Source organism: Colius striatus, chromosome 9 (genome assembly GCF_028858725.1).
Source record: "Colius striatus isolate bColStr4 chromosome 9, bColStr4.1.hap1, whole genome shotgun sequence".
NCBI lineage: Eukaryota > Metazoa > Chordata > Aves > Coliiformes > Coliidae > Colius > Colius striatus.
In genome coordinates this window covers 21335189-21360322 of record NC_084767.1, presented here as the reverse complement: position 1 = coordinate 21360322, position 25134 = coordinate 21335189, and the positions used below count along the sequence as shown (strand labels likewise).

Here is a 25134-nt window from a genome sequence, read left to right as displayed (position 1 = left end):
TTTAGGATATGTGTGTGCTCCTTACTTCTTTGTAACCCACATTGTGCTGGCTCCCTGGCATTGGACTCCAGCGTGGGAGAAAGCTGGATAAAACCTGGATGCCCTGACAAGGGTTTTCCCATCATCTGGCCCATGAGATGCTATATTGGCATATGGAGCCAGTCTTGCCCATGGCATGGGCAGAGTACATCTGGGTGCCCCTCCTGCAAGAGGGTTGTAGGCAGACAGGAGAGTCCAGAGGAGGGCTGCCAAAACCAGCGGCAGCTGGAGCATACAATGCTGGAAGAGAGAGCTGGGCCTTTTCAGCCTGGAGAAGGTGAAAGGAGTCTAACTGGTGCCTTTCGTGACACAAAGCTTGTCCCAGGGAAGGTAGAGCTGGGACCTAGAGTATGCAGAAAAGCCCAGAAGTTCCAGGCACAAGTTCTGCTCAGGTGGGAGATAGAGCCCCATGCCCTTAGTGCCAGACAGCACCAGGATGGGCTGTGAGAAGCAGTGGATCTGGTCTGAGCCATTTCAGCCTTGCTGAAAGAGTCAAAGGCAGCAGAGGACAAGCTCACATATAAGTAAATAATAGATGACATCCACTTTTCCAGCTCTGATTGAAAACAGGGATGAGAGGTATGTGTGGGGTGACAACTCCCATGGGCAAGGGTTTCCAGCAGCATCCCATGCATGACAACGTATTTAGCAACGACATGTATTTACAAACATACCCCTGCACACAGGTGCACCACACTGATGCGTGTGTATGTGGCCACAGTACCTTTCCTCTGCCAATCTGCACCAAAACAGCTGGTGCCAGGGAGTTCTGTATGTGCTGGTGTTCTATCACAGTCTGCTGCTTTCTGCATTGTACAGCAAGATGGACAGAGCAGACCTCATTATCCCATTGCCCAGGAAAGCTTAGAAGCTTTGTATCCTTGGCAGTAATGCTGTACCGTTCCATTTTTAGAGCAGACAGACTTGCAGGATCCGGTGTCTCTCTGTCTCGGTGTACAGTGCAAGAAGGCACATTGACTGCAAAAATAGAAAGCAGAAGTTCTGAGAGGCAAGAATATCTCCAGGGAGTATTGTGACAGGTTTTCTCTCCCCTTTCAAGGTTACGTGTCACGTGTTTTGTGTCTGCTTCTCTGCACAGGGGAAGTCTTGCAGAGGGAGTGAAAGCCCTGGCAGAGCTGTGCTCACCTCCTTTACACAGCCAGTGTGGGAGCCTGCTCCAATGGGGTTTTATTCACTATGTTCTTTCTTGTCCCTGGAGCTCCCTGGCTGCCAGCACAGCCCTTCTGTCACAAGGTGGAGATAGCAGAGCAGTCTGTGATGGGTCCTAGCACCAGATCTGGCCCCGAGCAGCTGTCCCCTGCAGCCAGCACTGGAGCAGAGCCTGGGGTATGTGTAAAACCCTTCAGCAACTGTGGTTGCCTGTAAATGCTGAGAATGCATGTGGATTACTGTAACCACTAGTGGATGGTTACTGGGAGAGCTAGGCAGTGAGGCAGGGATGATTTTTTTCCCCCTTTTTGAGTGAACAATTGGGAAAGGAAACAAGTAAAGATTAATGGCTACCAGGCGTGTCCGTGGGTCTGCTGTGGGGTCTTGTGAGCCCTGGTGTTTCTTTTTAGCTGTGATTAGAAGGAAGGGCCTGTGCATTTGCTTTCTCTCTACTCTAAAACCGAATCCAGAATGTTGCACCTCTTGCCCCCATCACCTCCCTGGCTGGCTCCTGGCACCCATCTCAGTCTCGCTGCCCTTCCAAAGCGGGTGCACCATGTGCTGTCTGCGCTGCTCCGTCATCCTCTGTCCCTGATGTCACAGCACTTTGACCTGGTGGCCTCTCAGGTCTCAGGGCTGAGACAGCTTCCTTGCTCCCAGGGCAGACGTCCCTCTTGGCTGCTGCATCTGAGTGCCTCACGTGTTAACACTCCAGGCTTCCTTCACTGAGAGGTCCCACATGCACCAAATGGGTGACTGCAGGCCATGGGGCCTCTTGGCTCTTGCACTGGGGGTCATGAGGCAGCAAAGCAACTGCTCTGCTGCTGTCTAAACCAGGCTCGGCTTGTCCCTGCAGAGGACACATAGTCAGTGGAAAGCCCCAGCGACCACCTACAAGCCCCTGGAAGTGAGGGACGCATGCACTTGGGATGTGAGTACACAGCTGCAAAGCACCGTTTTCCAGGGGCAGCCGCAGTCACACAGGCCTCCCTGCACACAGCCACAGGACACACGTCTTCACAGGAGCTGCAGGCCCCTCAAAGTATTTCCTTGCCCTCTCCTCTCCCACACTCTGGCCAGCAGCTCCACACAGCACCCAGACAGCGGGCTGGTGTCCGATGGCCGGGTGGACAAGCTCCCAGAGCTTCCCCTTGCCAGCCACAGGCAATGCACACCCCAGGCTCTCCACATCCTCTGCCAGCCTCTGCTTTGCCTTCCCAGGCCTGCAATCCCTCCCTCCCTCGCTGCAAAAGCTGTGATTTCAGAGATAAGCTGGCAGCTTCAGAAGCACACCCACAGCCTATTTCCTCGCCAGCTCCTCGGGGGGTAACCAACCCACCACCCGCAGGACACGCACAGCATTTTGTGATGTTGCACTGACCGTTTTGCTGCCACCGGTGACACCAAGACACAAAAGCAACAATGAAACTCAGCAGTGATATAGCTCTTTATATTTTCAAATCTCTGTACAAACATTAATTAAACAAAGCAAGATAGTATGCAAAACATTGCTTAGACTAACTGGCTGATGGATTGTGCTTCGGCAGTGATACCAGTACAGGAACAAGTGTGCTGGAAGGGAAGTGACAAACTAGAAGTAAAATGAGGTCTTGCCTTCAAAGTGGGATGATGAACAAAGTAACTGCTGAGGACAGGACCTGAGAGTGTTCTTTAATACCCTGATACCAGGTAGGTAAAGCTAATGGGTTGGCACCATCACACAAAGATTGAGCAAGAATAACTGCTCAATGCAAATAATATACAGCTATATATATATATAAACATATATTCACACATATAATTTGATCTTAAATTTGTATGAGTCAGGCAAACCACAACAAAAATGACACTGGTACGACAAAGACGAAGATACTCAAAACCCACTGCAGTGACTTTGACTGGGGATCTCTCCCTCCAGAGATTAGCAGCTCCTCACATCGCTACCCCCACCAAGGCGGCTGCTGTCAGTACTGACAGCAGACACGGCATTCAGCTCCTCTGTCCCAGAATGAGGAGGGAAACAAAACCTGGCTACCCGTAAAACTCCTGCACATGACCAGGCACAATTAACTGCCTGTTTATTACGGGGCAACGGGATAGACCTTTGGCTAAAAACACCATCTGTTGGTGCAATTCAGGGAGCAACTCAGGTCCCACCTGCTGTCCACCATCCCTCGCTGGTTCAAGATTGCAGGACTTCAGCTTGTTTTCTACAGCCCCTCTTGGTTTGCATTGTTCCTGCCAGAAGCAGCTCAGCAGAAATGAGGGGCAGTGTTTTATCAGGCACACCGTAACTGGGCACGTGGTGCCCGTGGAGGCAGCGAGGGCGCTTGGGTTGATCCCCTGGGCATGCTTTAGGGACCAGCACCCACCCGGCATGGAAGCATCACGTCCTGTGGCGGTGACACCCAGCCTGCCTGCCCCAGCCACCCTGCAACCTTCATCCTTGGAGGCTCAACCCAGCGCTGTTGCAAGTACTCCAGACAGGCTGGTTTCCATTAGGGATGGGCAGCTGGCCCAGTGCAGCCTGGAAGGCACCCAGATGTACACCTTGCTGGGCCCACCCCTGCTGGGACAGCCCCAGGAAAGGCAGTGCTGGGAAGGGTGAGTGGCTGAGCCGACCGTTGGTTTGGGCCCCTCTCCTCATCTCCTGCTCAAAGGCCTCTCCAGCACAGCAGAGCAGGAAGGAGCAGAAACCTCATCCCATCCCATCCCATCGTTTCCGCTTTAGGAACTAGAGAAGGCAGCAGTTTCTATTTCTCTCTCCTCCCTCCTCCTGCTTCATCCCCACTGCCGACTCAGCAACAGCCACGGTGCTGTAGACTGAGCCCCCAGCGGGCTCCAGCGAGCCATCTGGCCCAGGCCACTGCACAGGGTGCAGCAGGGACCTGCCTTGCACTGGCGCCCTCCCAGCCCCATGGCACACAGGCCGGTGTCCCTTCCAAAATCCACTTCTTGTCCCTCTCAAAACCTTTGCCTCTTGGCTCTAGGCCACTCTGGGGAAAACCTCGACTCTTCCCTAAACAGGAGCACACTAAGCGAAGATGGATCTCTCAAACTCAACTGAAATCACTTGGTTTTAGGCAAAAAACAAACCAAAACCCAAATACACGGTGAATCTGAGACAGGATAATGATATTTTATACATTTTATTTCTGTGGATTTTTAGGTTTTAAATAACATTAGACATTTTTGCTCTGACTGTATACCTGAATCGCAGCTCCTCTTCCTTCTCAGTAAACTCAGGGGTAATTTTCACAGTGGTCAGTTTATGACGATGCAAACGCAAAGGATTCAAAGAGCAGCTTCTCCACAAAGGTGAGCCTCCCAAGCACCAAAGTCTAACTCAAGGAATGGCAACCAGCACCTGTGCTATTGAGAAAACCATGGGTATCTCTAAAAAACTAAGAAGTGACCAAGCAACCCTCAGATTTGCAACTCCTGGGGGAAGTCCTTTTTTAAGACAGCTTTGTTTCGAAAGGCAGCAGCACTACTGCTCTTCCACAAGATGCACGCTCTGCTTTGTGCCACCAAGCACTCGGAGCTGCAGCTTTCTCTCAGGCACATTTTCACTGAACCAGCAGGGTGAAGTTTGCTTTTTTCCACTCTTAAGACATCAGAGAACTGGGCTGACGAAACACAACACCAGCACCATGATCCTTAGACTCTCAGATGCAAGTTATTTCTGATTTAGAGGATGCAGAGAGCAATAGCCCAGAAAAATCTTCTACTCCCGAGTTTCCCATGCAACAACCAGATGTGAAAAGGTTTCTCTAAGCACAGGAGAACGGACAGCTGCACAAAAACCCCGCTGCTGTACATCCCTCAGCAGGCAGAGCTATGACTACCACCACTGGCTACCGGAGGGTGAGCAGGGCTGTGAGAGCAGTGTGGACATCTGTGCCATTGGGGAAGAGGAGCTGTCGACAAGCTCTGTCACACAATACACTTCATACACCAGTGGTAGAAAACAATCTATAGTTATTACCAGGTCCTGAGTACAGCTGTAACCGACAGTTCAAGTGTTAACCTATAGGCCCCAATTTTCTTAATTGGTCCTGCAAAACGTAAATATTTCAAACACCTATATCTTGAATTATCTATTTTACTAGCCTACAAACTGTAACACAGCCACACAGTCATCTAGAGAAAAATACCTTAAATCAGACTTCAAGTATTCATCGACATTAAAGTTGTTACTCTTCAAGTCCTTTGAAGATCCTGAGACATTAAAATCGTTAAAAGAACCGCAGCAGCTCACAGAGCAGCACTGCAAGTCCCTGCGCAGGCCAGCTCCCATTCCCCAGCCCACTGCTTTCCACGTATTAAATGCACCAACAGGAACAAGCAAGGGAAGGAACATTTTATTGACTCCCAGAAGACAGATATGGATTGCATACAACCTGGAAAACTTTTTAAAATCCCGGAATGATAAACAAGAGAACTCGTTCCTCATAAATAACCTGACGCTGTTCCTTCGTCAAAAGGTTTGGCATGGAACATATTTCCTTTACAGTTTAATCATTCATTCAAACAGTTTAAAAAACTATGTCTATAATACTACTTAAATATATTGCTCATATTTATGACTTTGTAAAAAAAATAGCTTGAGCTAATACTTTCCTAGTCGTCAAAAAAACCTGAAGAGACACCAACTTTTGAATGAGCATTTCAGAAAGATGGGTGAAAATAACTTGCTGGAAATTATCAACAGACTTCATTTGTCACTAAACACGTGCATTTCACCCAACAGCAGTCACGATCTCAAGAAAACCAGCCTCCCCTCAATCCTGCAGAAACGTATGCACATATCCAGCTACAGCCACAGACAGGAGGTCTGCAACGAGGCACAGACACAACGTCTGCAACGAGATGGAGACAAGGTTGATCTCAAAGGCAGATGCCTGGGTGCTTGCAAAATCTGACCGTGTGCCATTAAGCTCTGCCTGGTTTTAGAAGAGGTCCCAGCTGAAGCCTCAGTCAGACTGACCGCAAAAGCCATGTTGTGCTTGCAGAGGCCGTGCCAGCACCTGGGGTTTGTCTGAGAAGCAGACAGGATGGTTTATGTAGCCAGCAAAGCTGAGTCAGCACAGCCCTTCTAACACAGCCCATGGCATATGAATGGTCAGCAATCTCTGGAAGCATCAGCCTGTTCTGAGGGCATCACTGGACTTGCTCACTTTCCCAGAGCAGCACCTGCTATTATCCACAATGCCAGCCAAAAGGTGTTGCTGGCACCTCAACGCATGGCTTCCAGGACACTAACCCAGAGGCTTCAGCTAACACACAAGTGATTTTCAGGCTTGATTTTTTTTTTTGAACTTGGAAATGAGTTCTTACTTCAGCAACAAAGAGCAGGACATCTCCTTGGCATCTATGCTTGGCCAGAAGTGGCTTTCCATCAAAGTCTCCAACACACCAAGTGCTGGCTAACCACCTGGCAATGCTGGGGCTGAACTACGGTAAGTCCAGCTCCCGAGGGGAACCACGCTCCACTCCGCTACCCGTGCAGATACACCCGCACAACTCTAGACTGCATCTCTGACCCAATGTGGGTCTAAAAGTAACCCCTGACATGGCTTCAAAGTACAGACCAGCCTGCTGACCTGACGTCCCACATGGTACAAGCAAGCAGAGCGGAGAGATGGGAGCCAACAGCCAGAGCAGGGATGCACCTGTATGGTTTTGTCAGACAAACTTCCATGTCACAAGCGCCACCTTCATCGTTTGCAAAGGGCACATGGAGGGATGTCTGAGGTGCTCTTCAGAAAGCACAGGTGAGAGCTGGACGGGCACATGCCAAGGGGGGTGTTTGGGCAAACGCCGCATGAGCAGAGGGGCAATACTGGACATTGTCCATACCCGCTCCTAAATGTCATGTACTAAAAAGTGTTTTTAAAATTGTCTCCTATACACCAGTTAATCAAACTGATCTCACAATATTTCCCTTCTATAGTACATTTTTACATAAAGCAGAAGTGTCTACACCTTTAGGAGAAACTCCTTTCTAAGCAATCGTCAAAGGAAATGAAAGCACGTTTGAGAGCAACTTACCCACTCAGCTTCACGAAGAGCATCGCACATGTAAAGCTGAAAGGCAACGAAATCTCAGAGACAAAAGCCTGGGTGAAAGCAGATGGAAGTCACAGAAAGCAGTTTTAACATCTTTTTGTTCCTACGAGAGCCTTCCATTTCCAAGAGGAGAGCAATTAATACCCAAGCAAGTGTCTGATTTTGGCAATTCAGGCTAAGTGCCCTCAAAATGAGGAATGCAGTTTTTCTGGAGTTGTTGTGTCACTGTTACAGCTACAGTTCTATGTATTCTGATGAGTTCTTGGGATATACAAATTATCTACTTCTAAACAGGTTTCTGCACGTTATAGACTAAACTGCTTAACTTACAAATAACTATTTTTGCTGTTTCCAGTTTACAATGGTTAAAAAAAATGAAGACTTCACAATGTGTGTAAATGGGAGGTAAATGTATTTTTAAAAACAGAATAAAAAGCTGCATGTTAAAAACTGGGCCACAGACTAATAAATACATACATCAAAGACATGAAATTTTCAGCAGCTGGTTTTAAAGAGCAAGGAAGTGGGGGAAAAACTAGCTGTCCAGACTCCATTCTGGCTCTGTGCTCTACACACTATAAATACCTGCAGTTCAAAACCAAGTTAACAGAGGTGTAGAATCAGCTTCACCACCTGCTTTTGTTTTAAAAAATTAAGCTACTTCCTGAAAGTGTGGTGTAAAACCTGGAGAAATTTTCATTTCCTCATGCACTTGATGACATTGAATTAAAAAAAGAAAATATCTTAACCCAGAAAAAATGAGTCATTGGATACTGTAAGGACAGCCTTACTGCAGGTCTTCTACAGTAAAAGCATTTCTAGAAATACACCAGAAATTACTTTCCCATTACAAAATATACAATTCCGTGTAGGATGGTCACCGATTTTCAATACTCAGGTGAAACAGAAACAGTTAACGATGAAGTTTCAAAAAAGGAAAGGAAAAAAAAACCCAACTCAACTCCAAACAGTAAAAAGATGTTTTGACGGCGGTGGAGATGCCAGAAAGCAATGCTGGACACCAGGAATTTCCAGAGCAACCCCCTCTCCCGTGTGATGGGCAGTCTGTGAATTACACCGTGAGGGAAAACTGATCCTGTTCTATGGGCTTCTCCACCCAGGCCCCAAGTCCTGCCTTCAAGAACGCTTTAAACAAACACTCTTTGGCAGCTTGATACTCAGTGGCTCCTTGCTTGGTTTCGTGGTACAGGTGAGGCTTGAGGATCTTGGAGCGCAAGCTAGAGGAAAGCTGCATGGATTAAAGATGAGAAAAGGAGAGAGATAAAATATCAAGCCAGTTTGAGAGTGACTGAGTTATTAAAATCAGCTATTATTAAAACAAGGTATTAGAAATCTAGATGCTGAAAAGCCACTGATGGATACCTTCTTGTAGCTTTTACTTCTGAGAGAACAGAGCTAAATCTCTGCAGGTCTGACTGCAGTGAAACAGATTCGCCTTTCAAATACATTAAAATTGAGAAGGCAAGCTCAAAGGGGATAGCACCCTTTGTTTCCTGAGCCATAAACCAAGGATTATTAAATCCTTGCACATATTTTGGACCATAACATTCAAGAATAAGCTGAAGAAACGTATTGTCCTTTTCCATTACTCCATGGAGCAGTAGCTAATGGCAGGGTTGGCTTAAAATAGGCTCAGGAAGTGGCTTTCGAATGCAGTAAGCAGCATGCACAGCTACTTGACTAAGAATGAAGAAGTGCAGCAGAGGTGGAAGCCCCAGCCCCGTGGAGGCCGTACCTTTGCATGGACGCGCATCCAGCGGCTGTAGAAAGCGTGCTTACAGAGGCGAGACGCACGGCCCATTTCATCTTTGCCCGTTGTGGCATTAATAACTTCAAGACCAGTGTCGCCTACTGTCCAGTTCACGCTGAAGTTCGGTGCTTTCCCTGGCTGACGGGCTTCTGCGTTGCTAATACCTGAAAGAAAAGCTGTTTTTAATGACAGCAGTACGTACCAACTCTCGTGTTTTGTTTGTACTGAGGAGTAGGTGTTACAGCGGGAGCTACTGAAATCACATTGCCAAGTGCTCTCTTAACAAGTAGACCTCTTATTCCAAGGACATTCTCCTATGGGTTTTTCACAGAATGGTAGGGGTTGGAAGGGACCTTTAGAGATCATCTAGTCCAATCTCCCCGCAGAAGCAGGGTCACCTAGATTAGGTCACAGAGGAACATGTCCAGGCAAGTCTCAAAGACCTCCAAGGAAGGAGACTCCACAACCCCTCTGGGCAGCCTGTGCCAGGGCTCCCTCACCTGAACAGTGAAATAGTTTTTTCTTATATTTAAGTGGAACTTTTTGTGTTCCAGCTTCATCCCATTACCCCTTGTCCTGTTGCTAGCTACTATAGAAAAAAGGGATGCCCCAACCTCCAGACACCCACCATTTAGATATTTGTAAATGTTAATAAGATCTCCCCTCAGTCTTCTCTTTTCTAGACTGAACAGCCCCAGTTCCCACAGCCTTTCCATATAAGATGTTCCAGTGCCGTGCTGGACTCTCTCCAGAAGTTCTCTGTCCCTCTTGAGCTGAGGAGCCCAGAATTGGACACAGTACTCCAGAAAACCTACAGGTTTTTCGTTGCCATATACATCTCATCCTCATCCTGGCTAAAGGGCTCTCTCCTTCTGTCCTTCCTGGGAACTGTCTCCAGGCATTTAAAGGACAAGAGGGTCATCAAGACCAGTCAACACGGTTTTCCCAAAGGGAAGTCATGTTTGACCAACCTGACAGCCTTTTATGAAGATGTTACCAGGTGGTTAGATGGTGATAGTGCAGTAGATGTGGCTTATCTTGATTTCAGTAAAGCATTTGGCACTATCTCCCACAGCATCCTTACAGCAAAACTGAGAAGGCGTGGGCTGGAGGATCAGGTAGTGAGGTAGATTGTTAACTGGTTGAAGGCTGAGAGTTGTAATCGATGGGGCAGGGTCTAGTTGAAGGCCTGTGTCTAGTGGAGTCCCTCAGAGGTTGGTGCTGGGACTGGTACTGTTCAACATGTTCATTAATGACCTTGATGAGGGAACAGAGGGCACTGTCAGCAAGTTTGCTGATGGAACTAAAATGATGGGAGTGGTTGGCACACCAGAAGGCTGTGCTGCCATTCAGTGAGACCTGGACAGGCTGGAGAGTTGGGCAGGGAGAAATCTATTGAAATCTAACAAGGGCAAGTGCAGAGTCTTGCATCTGGGAAAGAATAACCACAGGTACCAGTACAGGTTGGGGAATGAACTCTGAGAGAGTAGTGTAGGGGAAAGGGACCCGGGGTTCCTAATGGACAGCCCATGAGCCAGCAATGTGCCCTCGTGGCCACAAAGGCCAATGGCATCCTGGGCTGTATTAGAAGGGCTGTGGGCAGTAGGTCAAGAGAAGCTCTCCTCCCTCTCTACTCTGCCCTCGTGAGAATGCATCTGGAATATTGTGTCCAGTTCTGGGCCCCTCAGTTCAAGGAGGACAGGGAGCTGCTGGAGAGAGCTCAGTGCAGAGCCACCAAGATGACGAAGGGAGTGGAGCACCTCCCTCCTGATGAAAGGCTGAGGAAGCTGGGGCTCTTTGGAGGAGAGTTTGGACAAGAGGACACTGAGGAGTGACCTCATTAATGTTTACAAATATGTAAAGGGTGGATGTCAGGGGAATGGAGTCAGGCTCTTCTCAGTGACATCCAATGATAGGACAAAGGGTAACAGGTACAAGCTGGAACACAAGAGGTTCCAAAGAAATACAAGGAAGAATTTCTTCACTCTGAGGGTGATGGAGCACTGGAACAGGCTGCCCAGATGGGTTGTTGAGTCTCCTTCTCTGGAGACATTCAAAACCCACCTGGATGAGGTCCTATGTGACCTACTCTAGGTGGTCCTGCTCTGGCAAAGGGGTTGGACGAGATGATCTTTCGAGGTCCCTTCCAAACCTTGAGATTCTGTGATTCCTAGCAGGGCATTGCCATGAGCAGCCAGCCTCCTCAGTAGAGGGGATTGCCAAGACGTCTGTGGCAGAGGTCTGTGAGGACAGCAACACCAACACCCTGCCATAACCGGCTCAGCAGGATCTGGTCTTGCTTGCAGGACAAAGCAATGATTATTAACCAGCAAATAATGACGAAGCAGAAAAAGAGCTGTTCTGCTCATGCCTAAGGAATCACTGCTCTCAGAGCCCTCTCAGGATCAGGATAAGCCAAGTATAGGAAAGAGCAGACACTGTGAGCTTTTGACAGTTGTAACTCTCCAATCAGTCCTCTGTCACTCTGCTGGTGTACAAATTTAGATGTATTTTGCTTATCTCATTTCATATGTGAAACCATAAACCCACCATGTTTTAACAGATAGTTATAGGTCAGCTGACAACTTTGGACTGCGCTCCTATTCAGAGAGGTCCTGCCCACAATGTGCTTTATCCCTTTCCCTCACCAAAACAGGGTTGGGTTGGTGACTGCAGTACCATGGCTGTACTGCAGTACCATGTCTGAAGATCAGGGCAGCTGCTGCCATCCCCACGCAGCAGGATGGCACCTGGCACTAAGAGCTGCAGCTGTGGCCACGAGCTTGGGTTGGGTGAGCTATGGAAAAGCTGAGGAGCACACGGGTTGCGATCCTGCAGATATCAGAGGGGTGGCAAAACTGCCTTTCAGCTGCCTCACTTGTTTCACCAAGAGAAAACTAAGCAATAAGTCAATTTTCTTCTCTAACAAAGCCAAGGCAACCTCAGTAGAAGGCCTGATCCACTTGGCCTGGGCCCCACAGCACCTCTGGGCCCAGCACTGAGAGCATATGAGATCCACAAGCTCTGAACAACACAGCCAAATGCAGTGGAGCTCCTATAATCAATTCCTCATAGAATAAATGAACAAACTTTTTGAAGTATCAATCACATTGAACTGCCTGAAGCTGTTGCATTTTTACACTTGGCTAATGCCAGCCTGGCTGATAACTGATAACCAGTAATAAGTAAGTAAACAATAAAAAGTAGCCCTACCACTCCCTGTTGTCTAAAAGATATGCTGAGCAAGTGAATCTGAACAGAGGTTTCCTGAAGAGCTCTTTTCTGACTTCTTTTAGGAGAGATGCTGCATCCAGAGCTGAAATACAGCAGGATGCCACAGATCCACACCCACTCATCTGTACATCGGTGAGAAGGGATGTGGGACCCACACACTCACATCGACCCGGGAGGACCAACAGCAGTCCCTGCAAAGCAGGTGCCATCAGGAATACGCAAGCAACACTTGAGGAAGAAACAGTAAGAACAAGGCTTTATGACATGGTAAGAATCTAAAAGCCCTCATCACAATTTCTGTGGTCATTCTGAGTCACTCACTGCAGTGCTGTCTCCAACTCTGGAGCCCCTAGCAGAAGGACATGGAGCTGTTGGGGCGAGTCCAGAGGAGGCTATGAGGATGATCCAAGGGCTGAAGCACCTCTCCTGTGAGGACAGGGTGGAGGAGTTGGGGTTGTTCAGCCTGGAGAAGGGAAGGCTCTGGGCAAACCTCAGAGCACCCTCCAATACCTAAAAGGGGTCAAGAAGAAAGCTGGAGACAGACTTTTTACAGGGGCCTGGAGTGACAGGATAAGGAGTGACGGCTCCGGACTGAAAGAGGGGAGATTTAGATGAGATCTTAAGAAGTGCTTCCCTGTGAGGGTGGTGAGGCCCTGGCCACAGGTTGCCCAGGGAGGTTACATCTGCCTCATCCCCGCAAGTGTTCAGGGGTAGGGTGGACAGGGCTTGGAGCAACCTAGTCTGGTGGAAGGTGTCTCTATCCAAGGTAGAGGGGTTAGAATAAGATGATCTTGAAGGTCTCTTCCAACCCAAACCAGTCTGTGATTCTATGTGCATCATGCCTCCTGAAAACCAGAGCTGCTGCTCAACACAACACAATTCTGCCACTGAAGTGCTAACAAGGATGCTCTGTGAGGCACGTAATAAAAGGCTTGTACCTAAACAGATAATAAATTGTGGGTGCACACAAGACAAATCTCAACTCAGAGTCTCCTAAAGCACGTACACCCAGGCTGCTCTTGAGAAGCTTATGTGAAACAGGCCCATGCTGACAAACCTCTTAATCAAAATCTGGTTTTACCAAAACTACTGAGGCAAGAGGGCTAAGAACTTGCCACCACATGACCAAGTCAGCTGTATTTCTTCTTTAATTTAATGGCATCAATACTATTGCCTTTGCTTTCTTTCCATGCACTACAGAGATCAAATGTAGCTCATCAAGTCCTGCAGAACACCATTTACTCCTGCCCCATGGGCTGCTCCAAGGCCTGTGAGACCACAAGTACCTGCACAAGCCAAGGGCCTGCTCCAGTCCCATCAGCTCCTCAGCCACCAAGGACCACACAAGCACCCACATGAGCAAACCAAATACAGATTGGAACATCCAGTATGCACTACACGTCCATGGCAATGATACAGTTCCATTCCTCGGGTTATTTTGACAAATTAAATACACAAAAAAATCCAGACTTAGAATTTCAAATAGAATTAAATAACAACAGTCTGTTCAGCTGCTTAATTATCTGCACAAGCCCTGGAGAGATGGCAAAGATGTCCCTGGAGGTAGATGATGGGTAGCACGGACAGGGAACAAAGGTCATCAGAAAAGCAACACCTTTGATAATGCAAACCTGCATGAACATAACACAATAAGCTGAAACTAGCAATGGGAAAGCTAGAGTAGAAAGTAAACCATTTTCTTCTCCTTTGAAAACTGACATAACTAAGCTATTTAGAGAATATCACTCAGAACTTATTGTTGAATAACATTATAATGGGGTATAATAAGCAACAGCAAAGGTCACAGCTCCTTGTGCCAGTGCTTATATAAATAATAAAGCTTGACAGCTCTTTGAGGACAGAGCTCAAAAAAACTCTGTTAAAAAGAAGATAGCTGAAAAACACCAATGTGAATGGGAGGATAAGGTACCAAGGAAACAGCCCAAAAAGCACCAAAGGTTCTGCTGAAGGATTTATTTTTGTTAAAAAAAGAAATAAAAATGCAAATGTATACAACAATCAGAGGAATGCTGAGGCACCAGTGTTTATAATAACCGCTCTTGCTGTGTGTGGTGGCTGAATCCTTCTTGTGTACGAAACCCAAACGAACGTCTTGCAAAAAGCAGGTGGGTTCCCAGGCCCACCCTGGAGCCCCTCTTCACAAGCAACACGCCAAGGAGCCACCTCAAGGTGAAGTGCCAGTGAAAACATTCTGGGATATGTATATGAGGTAAGCAAACACCAGTGGTGGAACCCAGGCACTATTCAACCACGTTCGAGGAAACTAAAGAGGAGGCAGCTGAACAGTAGCCATGCACACAGCCTCTCACCATGCCAGTTCACAATGACAAAAGGTGACCAGTGCAACTCCAGTTTGTAGGGAGTTTTGAGGTGTGCCAGGGAAATAGCATTCAATAAACGTGAAATCTGCAGCAGGGTGGCTGCAGGAACTATGATGGGCACAGAGGTAAATGCAGCAATATTGGTAACAATTCAACAAAAACCTGCCTTAGTAACTGAAGATGGAGATGGCCAGTGTGATACTAACTTGTAGAGAGCTCTGGATGTCTGATGTCTGCCTTAAAAACAGAGTTAATGGGCACCTGGGTGAAGATGGTCTTCTTGGGAAGACCCAATGCAACTGGAAACCCTCAGGCTCTGTGCAGACTTGGACAAAGTGTGTGACCTGGAAACGAGGTAAGATTGTTGATGATACTAAACTATTTAAGAAGGTAAATAAGAGAAGTAATTTCAGAGAGTAGCAGAAAAAAACCTCACAGTATTGGATGACTGGGCAATAAAAAGGCAGACAAAATTCCTCATAAATAAATACTAATATGTATGAGGAAGAAACAAAGCAAATTTGCATAAGAAGTGCCGATCTTGGAGCACTCAAGAATGGGATTTTAGTTTCTAATACTCAGGTTTACCAAAAGGTCAAGACAATGATCAACAGTAATCAAAAGAAGCAAAGTAAATGTTAAGAATTTTTACTGAAGGATCACAGAACCAAACAGAATGTTACAATGCCACCATACAAATCAGTGCTGCTGTCTGTCTTGATTATCAGCTGCTGCTTTGATCTCACTAGCTGAAAACTGCGATAGTCAAATGGATGGGACGATCCTTACTTGGAAGGGTCTCTGTGCAAGGAACAACAAAGCAGACTTTTCAGTTTGAAAAAAAAAAAACAACTGGACTTAGTTTTCTCTACCTCTGCAATATTCCTAAGTGCCATGCCACAAGCACCACGACACAGCTGCTTCTAACCTGGATCACACAGTCCACTGAGGAGCCGCCAACTAAATTAGCAGAGAGGAAATTCCATTGCACAAATCTTTCCATGTGCCATAGCCCTCCTCACTGAACTACATTGCAGGAGGGGAAAGGTTGTAAACCCAGTACCAGGAATTCATGAATGAAAGATCCATTAAGGATTTCTAACACAAAGATTCTCAATGTCTGACTCAGGATGTCCCTGGTCTGCAGATAACACCTGTGACTCTCAGGATGCAGTTGCAAAGGCTCACAGTTTTCTTCTTTTTTGTTACACTGATTAACTGCCTGTGGGAAAGTACTGGGCTGGATGGATCATGCCTTAGCACCTTGGTCTTACCTAAGACAGTTCTAAGCTGGTGACAAGATCATCTGCAGATGTGACACTGCTCCAGGATGTTTCAGCCAAGAACCAAAATAGTAAATACTTTTAGGGCACCATGAGGAACAGGTTGAAATCAAGAACAATGTAATTTTTGACAACATTCTGGTAAAAGCTTTAGAGAAATTAAACCATACGAAACTGTCAACTGACCGACAGCAGAAGAGGGAAAACTTTTCCTCTATTTGTGCTCCTACATTTAATGATGTCTGCTCTCAAGGATTTTCCAGAGCTGCCTCTGACTGCTGAGCTCTGCCACCCTGCTGCCATGCTGGCTGAACTCATTCATGCCCATCTCCCACAGCAGCTCCAAAGAGAGTCTGTGCAGATTACCCCCTAGACTGCCACTTTATTATTGGCTGATTCCACAATCATCCTCCCTCTATTTGATTGACAAATAGATCCCTTTTCAGATTATTCTAGGAATTTATAAGACTTGAACCCATTGTCCCTCCAGGTGAGCTGCCCAGCTCTCACTGAGAGCTTATGTGCCCTCAGTGCTGAGCTGCTAAATGCATCCCAAAAGGCCAGGGCCTGCCATCCAAAAGCTGCCCAGAGTCAGCAAGGGGAGGGAGTTTTCTACCAACACAGGGGTTTCCCATATCCCCCAGCTGAAAGACGGCTTCTCTGACAGGTGTGGTCACACTTAACTTGCTGGGAAAAGGAGGTATAAGTAGAAAATCTCCCATGAGGAGAGAAAGCTGAGGAAAAGTCAACTTTTAGCAGTAGATAACCATAACCCAGCTTGACTTAACGCAATCGTCCCTGCAAACATAAAACTTGTGTTACGAGAGGAAAAAGCACGTTTTTCCAGTACTTTCTCAGCTAAACAGGTGAGGCAGTGGGCAAAAGGCAGCTACTTTTATCTCATCCCTCTGGTAGAAACAAGTCACCATCACACAGCTGTGTGTGCAGTACCAGCAGGAACGCAGAATTTGGGACAGTAGTGGTTGCACATTGAAAAATGCGTGAATCAAAGGGCAAGTGGGTACCTACAGAAATGCCCCTGCAGAAGCCAACAGCATGGGTCAGAAGACAAGCTTTCAATAACGAAACAGTAGGAAAAAATCCATCAACACAATCCTTGGCCCATCCTCCCAAATCCACTTCCCATACATTTCTGAGATGTGCATTTTCATGAAATGCTCAACAGCTGAGGACATTTCTGAACTCTCTCCACTGCTCAGCTAAACTGTTTAAACAGATGGTGCTATTTCATGGCAAGTAGCTGACAGCAACGTTGCAGAAAGATGATTTTTAAGAAGACAAGGTACTATTATGTGTTGTGAAAAGGGTAACAAAACCTCCTCCCACCCTGCCCCAAACCTGCTGTCTTGAAGAACTGATAAAAATTCCCCCAAATCAGGCAGAAACAGTCCATACATCAGCTGCTACACCCATACAACAATTTGGTATTTGGTACTGTGAGTGCTACAACTGTTACTTACTTGCTAATATAAGGACAAATATGTTACTTAACATTTCAGTATGTCTTAGTGCAGGGAATCCACATTAGCTACCTTTCTTATCTAAAGGAATGCTGCTTGTTCGCTGTGGTCTTTCCCCAATCTCTCCCTAAATCTATTTAAAAAATTCATGTAAATCTTTAAACATGCTTTAAAAGGGTTTTCTTTTTTTTCTTCTTGTTTTTTTCCACTCTGGAAAATAAACAGACACGTGCCAAAAGCCAAGCTCCGCAGAACAAAGCAATGCACACAACAAGAGGGAGGATACCATTCTGTGATAAGAGATTTGGGATTTTAAGCTTTCACAGCTTTACTGTAACAAGCAGTTTGGGAATTTCAGGCACTTTGGAACTTTCCACTGAAAGTTGCGGCTCACCCAGAGCTTATGGCATGTTAATTCAAATTCTGCCATTCCTCTGAGCCTCACTAGAGCCCAGGACCAGTGCAAAGCCACACAACGTTACTTAAATGTTCAACAGCAGCTGCAGAGGACAACTGCTAACTACACTAAGGCTGGGGCTTGCCATAGTGCTGTCTGTCGGGTATATTTAATATTCTATTAAAAACATTTCCCCAAAATGTGCCACTGGGCTTCAAATGCAGCATTTGTGCATTAACCTACATAAGTGGAGATTAAAATATTACGATTATTGGGTCATGCAAACAAGTTGGGTGCCATGCTAATTATAGCTAATGCTGCATCCAACAGAGATTGATGACACAAAGAAAGTACAACCAAGGGCAGCTGAGATGTTCTCTCCATCCATTTCTAGCTGGTTATTGGTCTAGAAATTGTGAACCAAATGTGGCTATCTCAGCATACTGATTAATGACGTGGCAGTTCAACAAGTATCTGCAATGGCAAGAGAAGTGACAGTGAGAGCTAACACAGTGAGAGGTAACACACCATTTCACAGGTGGGAAGGGGTTTCACTAAGCCAGGGCCCTCAGCTAGCCTCACATACTGCTAGGGCCCGCTCCAGACAGCAATCACGTGAAGCCACATCCAAAGGTTCATACCCCAGCACTTGCCACCTTTTAACTCATGGGCAGCCCTTGCTATGGCATTTCTGACCAAGTAGCTATATTAGGTTTACACCATGACTTCTCTGTCATAACCAGAAAGCAGTTTACTCACAGTACGTAACTTGCAAGGTTTTGAGAACTGCAGAATCACATTGCTACTGGAACAGACTTAGTTACCGGCACGGCCTTCTCCATTAGATACTTGCCACTAAGTAAAGGTCTGTTGAGTGTATAAAGAGGTGGTAGATCTTCTATCTCTGCTATCCTCTGGTATACGGCTCTGGATAGATGATCCCCATGATATAAACTCCCCAAGATGATGCTAGAGAAGTAAATTGGCTCCACAAAGAGGCTAAGTAAGGCTCCTTGAATACCCAATACGTTCCACCTAAGAGGGAGGGAAAAACAAAACAAAAAAACAAAAAACAACTTTCTTTTTAATGGAACAAGTAACATCTGCCAGACATAACAGCAGTCAATCACAACAGACCAGACTTTCAACCCTTCCTCTTGGTCAGCACATGAACTATGGTAGCATAGATGTGGCACCTGACAGAATTGCAGGGATTGGCTTATGGGATGCTCAACAAAATCCTGAGTAAGATGACCCATAGCAAGAGGTCCACTGTCAGCACCCATATCAGGAGCAGACCTCGTGACTTTACTGCCCCACTAAGAGGTCTGATGATGCACTTTCCAGCACCCTAACGGACAGAATCATTCAATCAGAGGAAGCCAACAGTGAGATTCTCAGTCAGAAACAGTAGCTGAAGCCTCCAAAGGTGGTGGCAGTGGGCAAACCACCCCTCCTAGAACACAAGAAAGATTTTGCCTGAAAGACCTCAGCACCTCGTCAGCATAGGGAAAGCTTGTCCTTGACACCCTGGCCGAACTACCCACACCCTCTTGCCAGAAAAGACAGCTGTAATTGCTTGCCATATCCACAGGCAGGGTCAAAACTGAATCAAATATGCAAACAGTGCACATATTCTTTTCTCACTTCAGCTGCCTCCTAGACTCCAACCATAAATCCCCATCTGCACCACTGTGACTTACAAGTGATCAGGTCCAGTGGCAGGGATATAGCATGCATGGGAGCCAGGCACTGAAAGTTTTTGGGTACTTTTTAAAACTTCAAAGTCTCCTGCAGAGTATTTTTATTGTCCCTGCCTCTGAGGTGTACTTGCAAACAGCTTGGCAGTATCAAAATATCATACTTGAGCACAACTGCAGCACCCAGACATGAGCAGCAGGAAAGTTTCTTCTGGTGCTTGAATAAACCAGACGAGCACGCTGAAAGCTCTTGTGCTCGTAACAGAATGGCTGTTGTCATTAAAAGGCCCATCCCAGACCAGGTTGCAAGGCTTTCTAAGGAAAACGGGTGAACCTGGATATTGCTACCAGGGTTTCTTGCAGCTTGTGCTGGGATAGGCACAGCTACACATCAGCATCAGCTCAGCCTGGAAACTATGTGGCACAACTGCTTCACTACTGCAAAAACTGAACTAAAAGTCAGCTACCAGGCTCACAACATGTTTCCTAAAAAACTTCAAACAAAACCTGCAACCCAAGGAAACAACTCCTTGGCACATCTTTACTTTAGATGAAAATGGAAGCAATGTGCATTAGCTTACTCACCTGTACTTAACAGAGCTGGTCCTAATGAGTGAGGGGAAATACTGTGCTAATAAAAAGGTAACATTTTACATTGAATAAAAGCAAGAGTAGAACAATGTAAATACCATCAGCAACTAAATGTCAGAGTAAAGATATCCAGTGAAAGTTATTACTTCCCAGGGCCAAGACACCTTTCTAAGGACCTTGCCATGACTAGAATTTTGTAAGCACACAGGTATTTCAAAGGCCGAATGAATCACAATATTGTTGTTATTTACAATATTACCTACAGCAAGCATAAGGAAGCATACAGACTGCTACAGACATGGACAATATTGTGGAGGAAACACCTGGAAAGAATTCAAGACCAAGCATTGCAAATGCAGAGCTTTAGGATTGTGTCTGAAACTTGCAGACACAGGAAGTGAGTTTCCTTTGACGAGGCACATCACATTTCACTTTTCATGAACAGCACTTGAGTGATGGATGGACATTTTGGAAAAGGTCAAAGTATTCCTCTGGCAAGCCCTAGCTCCCTGAATAAAAGCTGTGCCAGACCCCTTCCCTCGCTTCAGCCTTCAGTGTTTGCAGAGCTTGAGTTCTGCTGCTTCTTCCCACACTTGGAGACCTCTGGCGCAGAAAAGGAAAGTTTGCCTTTCTCAACTTGTTTTGATTAATAGGAGAGGAAGAGTGCAGATACTTGCTCAAGCTCCTGCAAGCTGAGCTGTACAGACTGGTACTACAACAGCTACTCTTTGGCTGTCTGCATGTTTGCTGCTTTCTGGGGCTGCTGCATCACATGCTCGTGAGTGCTGGATTTGGTGCAGCTGGCCTGCTGCAAGGACAAGCTTTGCAGAAACCATTCACACAACCAAAGCCTCAATATTGATTAGGCAGGGTTGGATGGTGGATGTTAGGTTTATAAAACCAGCTTTAGAGGTCAATTGTTGTAATAAAAAAAGAGATATAATTATCAATAGAAACACATACTTGTATCAGAAACCAGCAGAAAGGCAGAGATGAACGTTCTTTGGAAGCTATTGGCCAAATTCTATTGTACTTCCCTACAAAGTGTGAGGTGTGGAGCAGAAAGAGTAATATTGACTACAGAAAACTTTTATATAAAAGTCAGTGTTGCCTTTCCAGTGAAACAACTAAGCAAAGGATTCTGTCTTCCTGATAAAATAGTGCCAGAAAAGGGCTAAGTATCTGAAGCAACTTACATCTAGCTTATAAACTCAAATGTTCCAAGGCCCAGATGTAGTTTTTAACACAAAAAGGAGTCTTTGCACACTGCAGTAGAGCAGACACAGACCTTGGCCACTTGATGGCTCAAGAAATCAGAAAAAGAATTTTCCCATCAGTAGCTCAGTTTGAATCTCTCCTGCACCAGCCATGGGCAGAAAGACAGAGCTCCCACATCAAGTGACCTGATCTCAGGTCTAGTCTTACTGGGCAGATCATAGACTAGACCCATGCAGAAGCTCTCTTTACCTTTAAAGCAAGAAGATGGCACCACATTTGCAACAGATAAAAGCACTAAAGTAGGAGTGTAAGCAGCATACAGGAAACACCAGAGGTAAGGCAAGTAGACAGCAGGTGTGCTGAGGGGGAAAGAACACCTCCCAGGCACAAAGATATCCTCCAATGTTCAACTTGTCACTGGAAAAATCCAAGAGGCTTGCCATAGAATTGTGTCAGTTGGAAAAGACCTTCATTATCATCGAGTTCAATCACTGACCTCACACTGCCAAGCCCACCACTAAACCATGTCCCTCAGCATCAAAGCTACACAGCTTTTCCATATCTCCAGGGATGGGGGCTCCACCAACTCCCTGGGCAGTCTGTGCCACTGTTTAACAACCCCCTCAGGGAAAAAGTTCTTCCTAAGCTCCAACCTAAACCTCTCTTGGTACAACTTGAGGCCGTTTCCTCTTTTAAGGTACTATAAGAGTTTTCTTTCACAACCTTTAAAAGACTTTGAAGTAAACCTGACATTTGAAATACAAGCTTTTATATGGACACGAAGCATGAACCACAGGATTTAGGTCCAGATTGCCAACATTTCCACGCAAGTGCCTTGATCTGAGCTGGATGCCTAGATCTCAGTACAGTCACTGGTGCATTACTCGGTAGCTGAGTCCAGCCAGGGTTGTTGAGCTGAGCAGCTTTCCACTGGCACAATGGCCACCCAATGCTGGGGAACATTGGGTGCCTGGGGATGGGGATCCTGTGGCCAGCTCATCAGCTATGCTCTCTCAGCTTCAGCTCTGCAGTTTTGCAAGTGATGCACAGCATAAAGAAAGGCAGCTGAGGGGCTGCCAGAATTCAAGTGAAGGCGCAATTACTCATTGCAAACTGGCCTTTCACTTTTGAGCTGCCTTTTGTGAGACAGAAGGTCACTTTGAGTGACCAAGCAGTTGGGTTCACTCTATCAAGGGCTCATTGAGGTGATACTTAAGCCCTGCTATGGTTGACAAGGCAACAACATTTCTCACGTTTTTCTAGCAGTACTTAGAAACGTACTAAGCATGCGAAGCGAAATGAACTGCAAATCAAACTCACAGCTTTCCTTTTCCCTCAGACAGGCCAGACAATATGCTGCAACGGTCCCTGCTTGCACCTATATTATTCCCATCATAACACCTAAGAGCTACCGCTGCCTTTCCAGGAGAAGTGAAAGGAAATTAGAACCTTATTCAACTATCTGGCCACTGAGCAGCTCCAAACAGTTAAAAAAGCATAAAGTGGATGACAGCGTGAAGCTGCACCCCATCAGTTCATCAGTGCCAAGCCTGACTGAAGAGGCCTCTCCTATTGTCACCTTGATCCTCCTCAGCTTGCTAATTTCCTTCAGTGACATCATTCAGGTTTTTTAAAACAAAATCCCAACCCCCTTCCTTGTGTTTGGAAGAGGCAGTTTCTCTAGTGTGGTTTAAAGCACAGCTCCACAAACAACTGTGTGGTCAGAGCCAACAGCAGGGAGATGGAGGACACAGGAGGGAACAGCACGGGGCAGCGTGCTGGGGGCTCCTCATCCGTGGCTCTGTCAGAAGATGTGCTGCCGAAAGCACGCTCCAAGGGCAGCTGGCAGCTTCCTGCTGGAAAGCAAACAAGCGCCGCACAAACGATGCTTTCTCCTGCAGAGTATCTTACTGATTTCAAGTTGTACTGGCAGATCACCTTTTTTCATGCTGTCTTTTTCTTATAGAAAACCCCTGCTTTTCATTGAGTATTTTTGTTTGACATGAAAAATTGAGACATTTGAAAAATTTCAGGTGTGAATGAAAACTGACTTTAGTTCCAGAATGCTGCTGAGTTGTCTCCCTGGGAGCACAGTTTGCAGTGCTTCATACCCGCACTGTGCTCTCAGCTTCTCAGTTCCCCACACATGCATAGCTACAGTCAGAACAAAACACCACATTTTCCCTGTCCTCAAGATTTTGCCACATATTCTACCTCATCTACAAAGTAATCTTGTGCTCGGGCACACAGGGAAATGCTTTTTCAAACCACTACTTCTCACCACCTTTACAGACCAGACCCCAACAATGGCCTTTGCAGATTTGTGACATGGATTGTGTCCAACTCTTAACTATTTACACAGGGGATACTCTCTGTGTAGTGTGCTCACCTGAGATTTTATAGATGAGCACTGCATTGCAGAAACCTGAGTTTTACTTATTTATCCTACTTACTCTATAACCATCACTTAGATCTTGTTGATAACCACCTGGAGGACAGATGACCTTCTCAACTCTTTTGCTGTTCTCAATCATACTACATTAAAAATGAGGGCAGAGAAACCTGAGACCTACACCAAATCAAAAGGAGTCCTTTCTTCCTTGCTGTATTGTCACACTTCTGCTCAGAGGCCAGGGTATCTACAGTGGATCCCTACAAGGTCTGCTGATTTCACCTTTTGAAGCTGTAGGTAAAATTTAACTCTGCAGCAATGTTTTCACAGAGTGTGCCTAGTGCATCTCTTGCAAAAAAAAGAACCAACTCAGGTTGAAAAGACACACTTCAGATAAAAACTCGCCTCTGAACTTTCCAAAACCCAAACTACATTGGAGTGCTCTTATTTGTGCTGTTTTAGAGAAAAACACAGAACTGAGGGGAGCCTAACAGCAGTAGGCAATACAGCTTGACATTAATACCAAACATCTTAGCTACCCCTCTCAATAATTTCTACACAGACAGCAGTATGGGGGAGGTGAGTCACGATGTGCTGCACCTACAATGGTGTGCACGTGGAGCTGGTGTCAGAATTCACCACAGGAAGATGAATAGTGCCCTACAACTACCAAATGAGGGTTTACTGTTGAAAAAGATGGAGCTACATTCATGCAAATGTGACAAAGCCATGTGTTTACAATTCAAAGTGCTGCACTTATCTGTATAATTTATAAGTAGCAATGACTGTGAAGAAAGGAAAATGACTTAGTAGGCATTTTTTCTGACAATGTATTCCTGACAATCTTTAACTTGCAACTGCTGGTAAGATAGAGAAGACATCAGTGTGTGAGACAGTGTCAGGCTATCCTCACTTTGCCTCCCCACACGCATCTCCTGCCCACCTCCATGACAGAGGTGTGCAGCTTGGATGGCAGCACCTCAGGGAGTAATCCCAAAGGCAGGCTTGGCTCACTGTGACACCAAGGACATTTTGAGGTCTTTCAAATTGCAATGGGAAGCAAGAGGTGCCCTGGACTTCTTTGTGTCCGAGATGTGGGGTGACAAGTCTCTCACCACAAAGGCATTGGAGGCCACAGACCAGGGGCTCCTGCTAGCTCTGAACAGGAGGTACTTGTGCTTGCAGTAGCTGCACCTGGGGCTTTTCTTGCACATTGGTGGCTTCTGAGACTGCTCTTACCAGCCTGGCAAGCTTGAGGCCAGCAGCATCCCCAGGGATGCCTGCAGAGCCCTCTGGGAGCCTTCACCTCTGTAGCTCGGTGACAAGCACTTGTCTGTCTTCACAACCAGACAGGCTTTACTCTCATTGCCTGGCAGGGTTGGCTTCATTCATCTAACTGCAGTCTGCTTTCTTTTCTGACTTTAAATCCAATTTATCTCGGTTT

General features: G+C 46.3%; 1 protein-coding gene across 1 annotated transcript in view; it reads right to left on the bottom strand.

Annotated features, from left to right (window-relative positions):
* Positions 1–5558: 5558 nt before the first annotated feature.
* Positions 5559–25134, bottom strand: part of ADARB1 (adenosine deaminase RNA specific B1) — an 80049-nt gene continuing 60473 nt past the window's right edge. The window contains exons 9-11 of the mRNA XM_062002349.1: positions 18643–18824; positions 9038–9216; positions 5559–8530 (exon numbers count right to left, since the gene is read on the bottom strand). Of these exons, the coding sequence (XP_061858333.1) occupies positions 8354–8530; positions 9038–9216; positions 18643–18824 (538 nt within the window). The 3' untranslated portion in view covers positions 5559–8353. The remainder of the gene's footprint in view (positions 8531–9037; positions 9217–18642; positions 18825–25134) is intronic.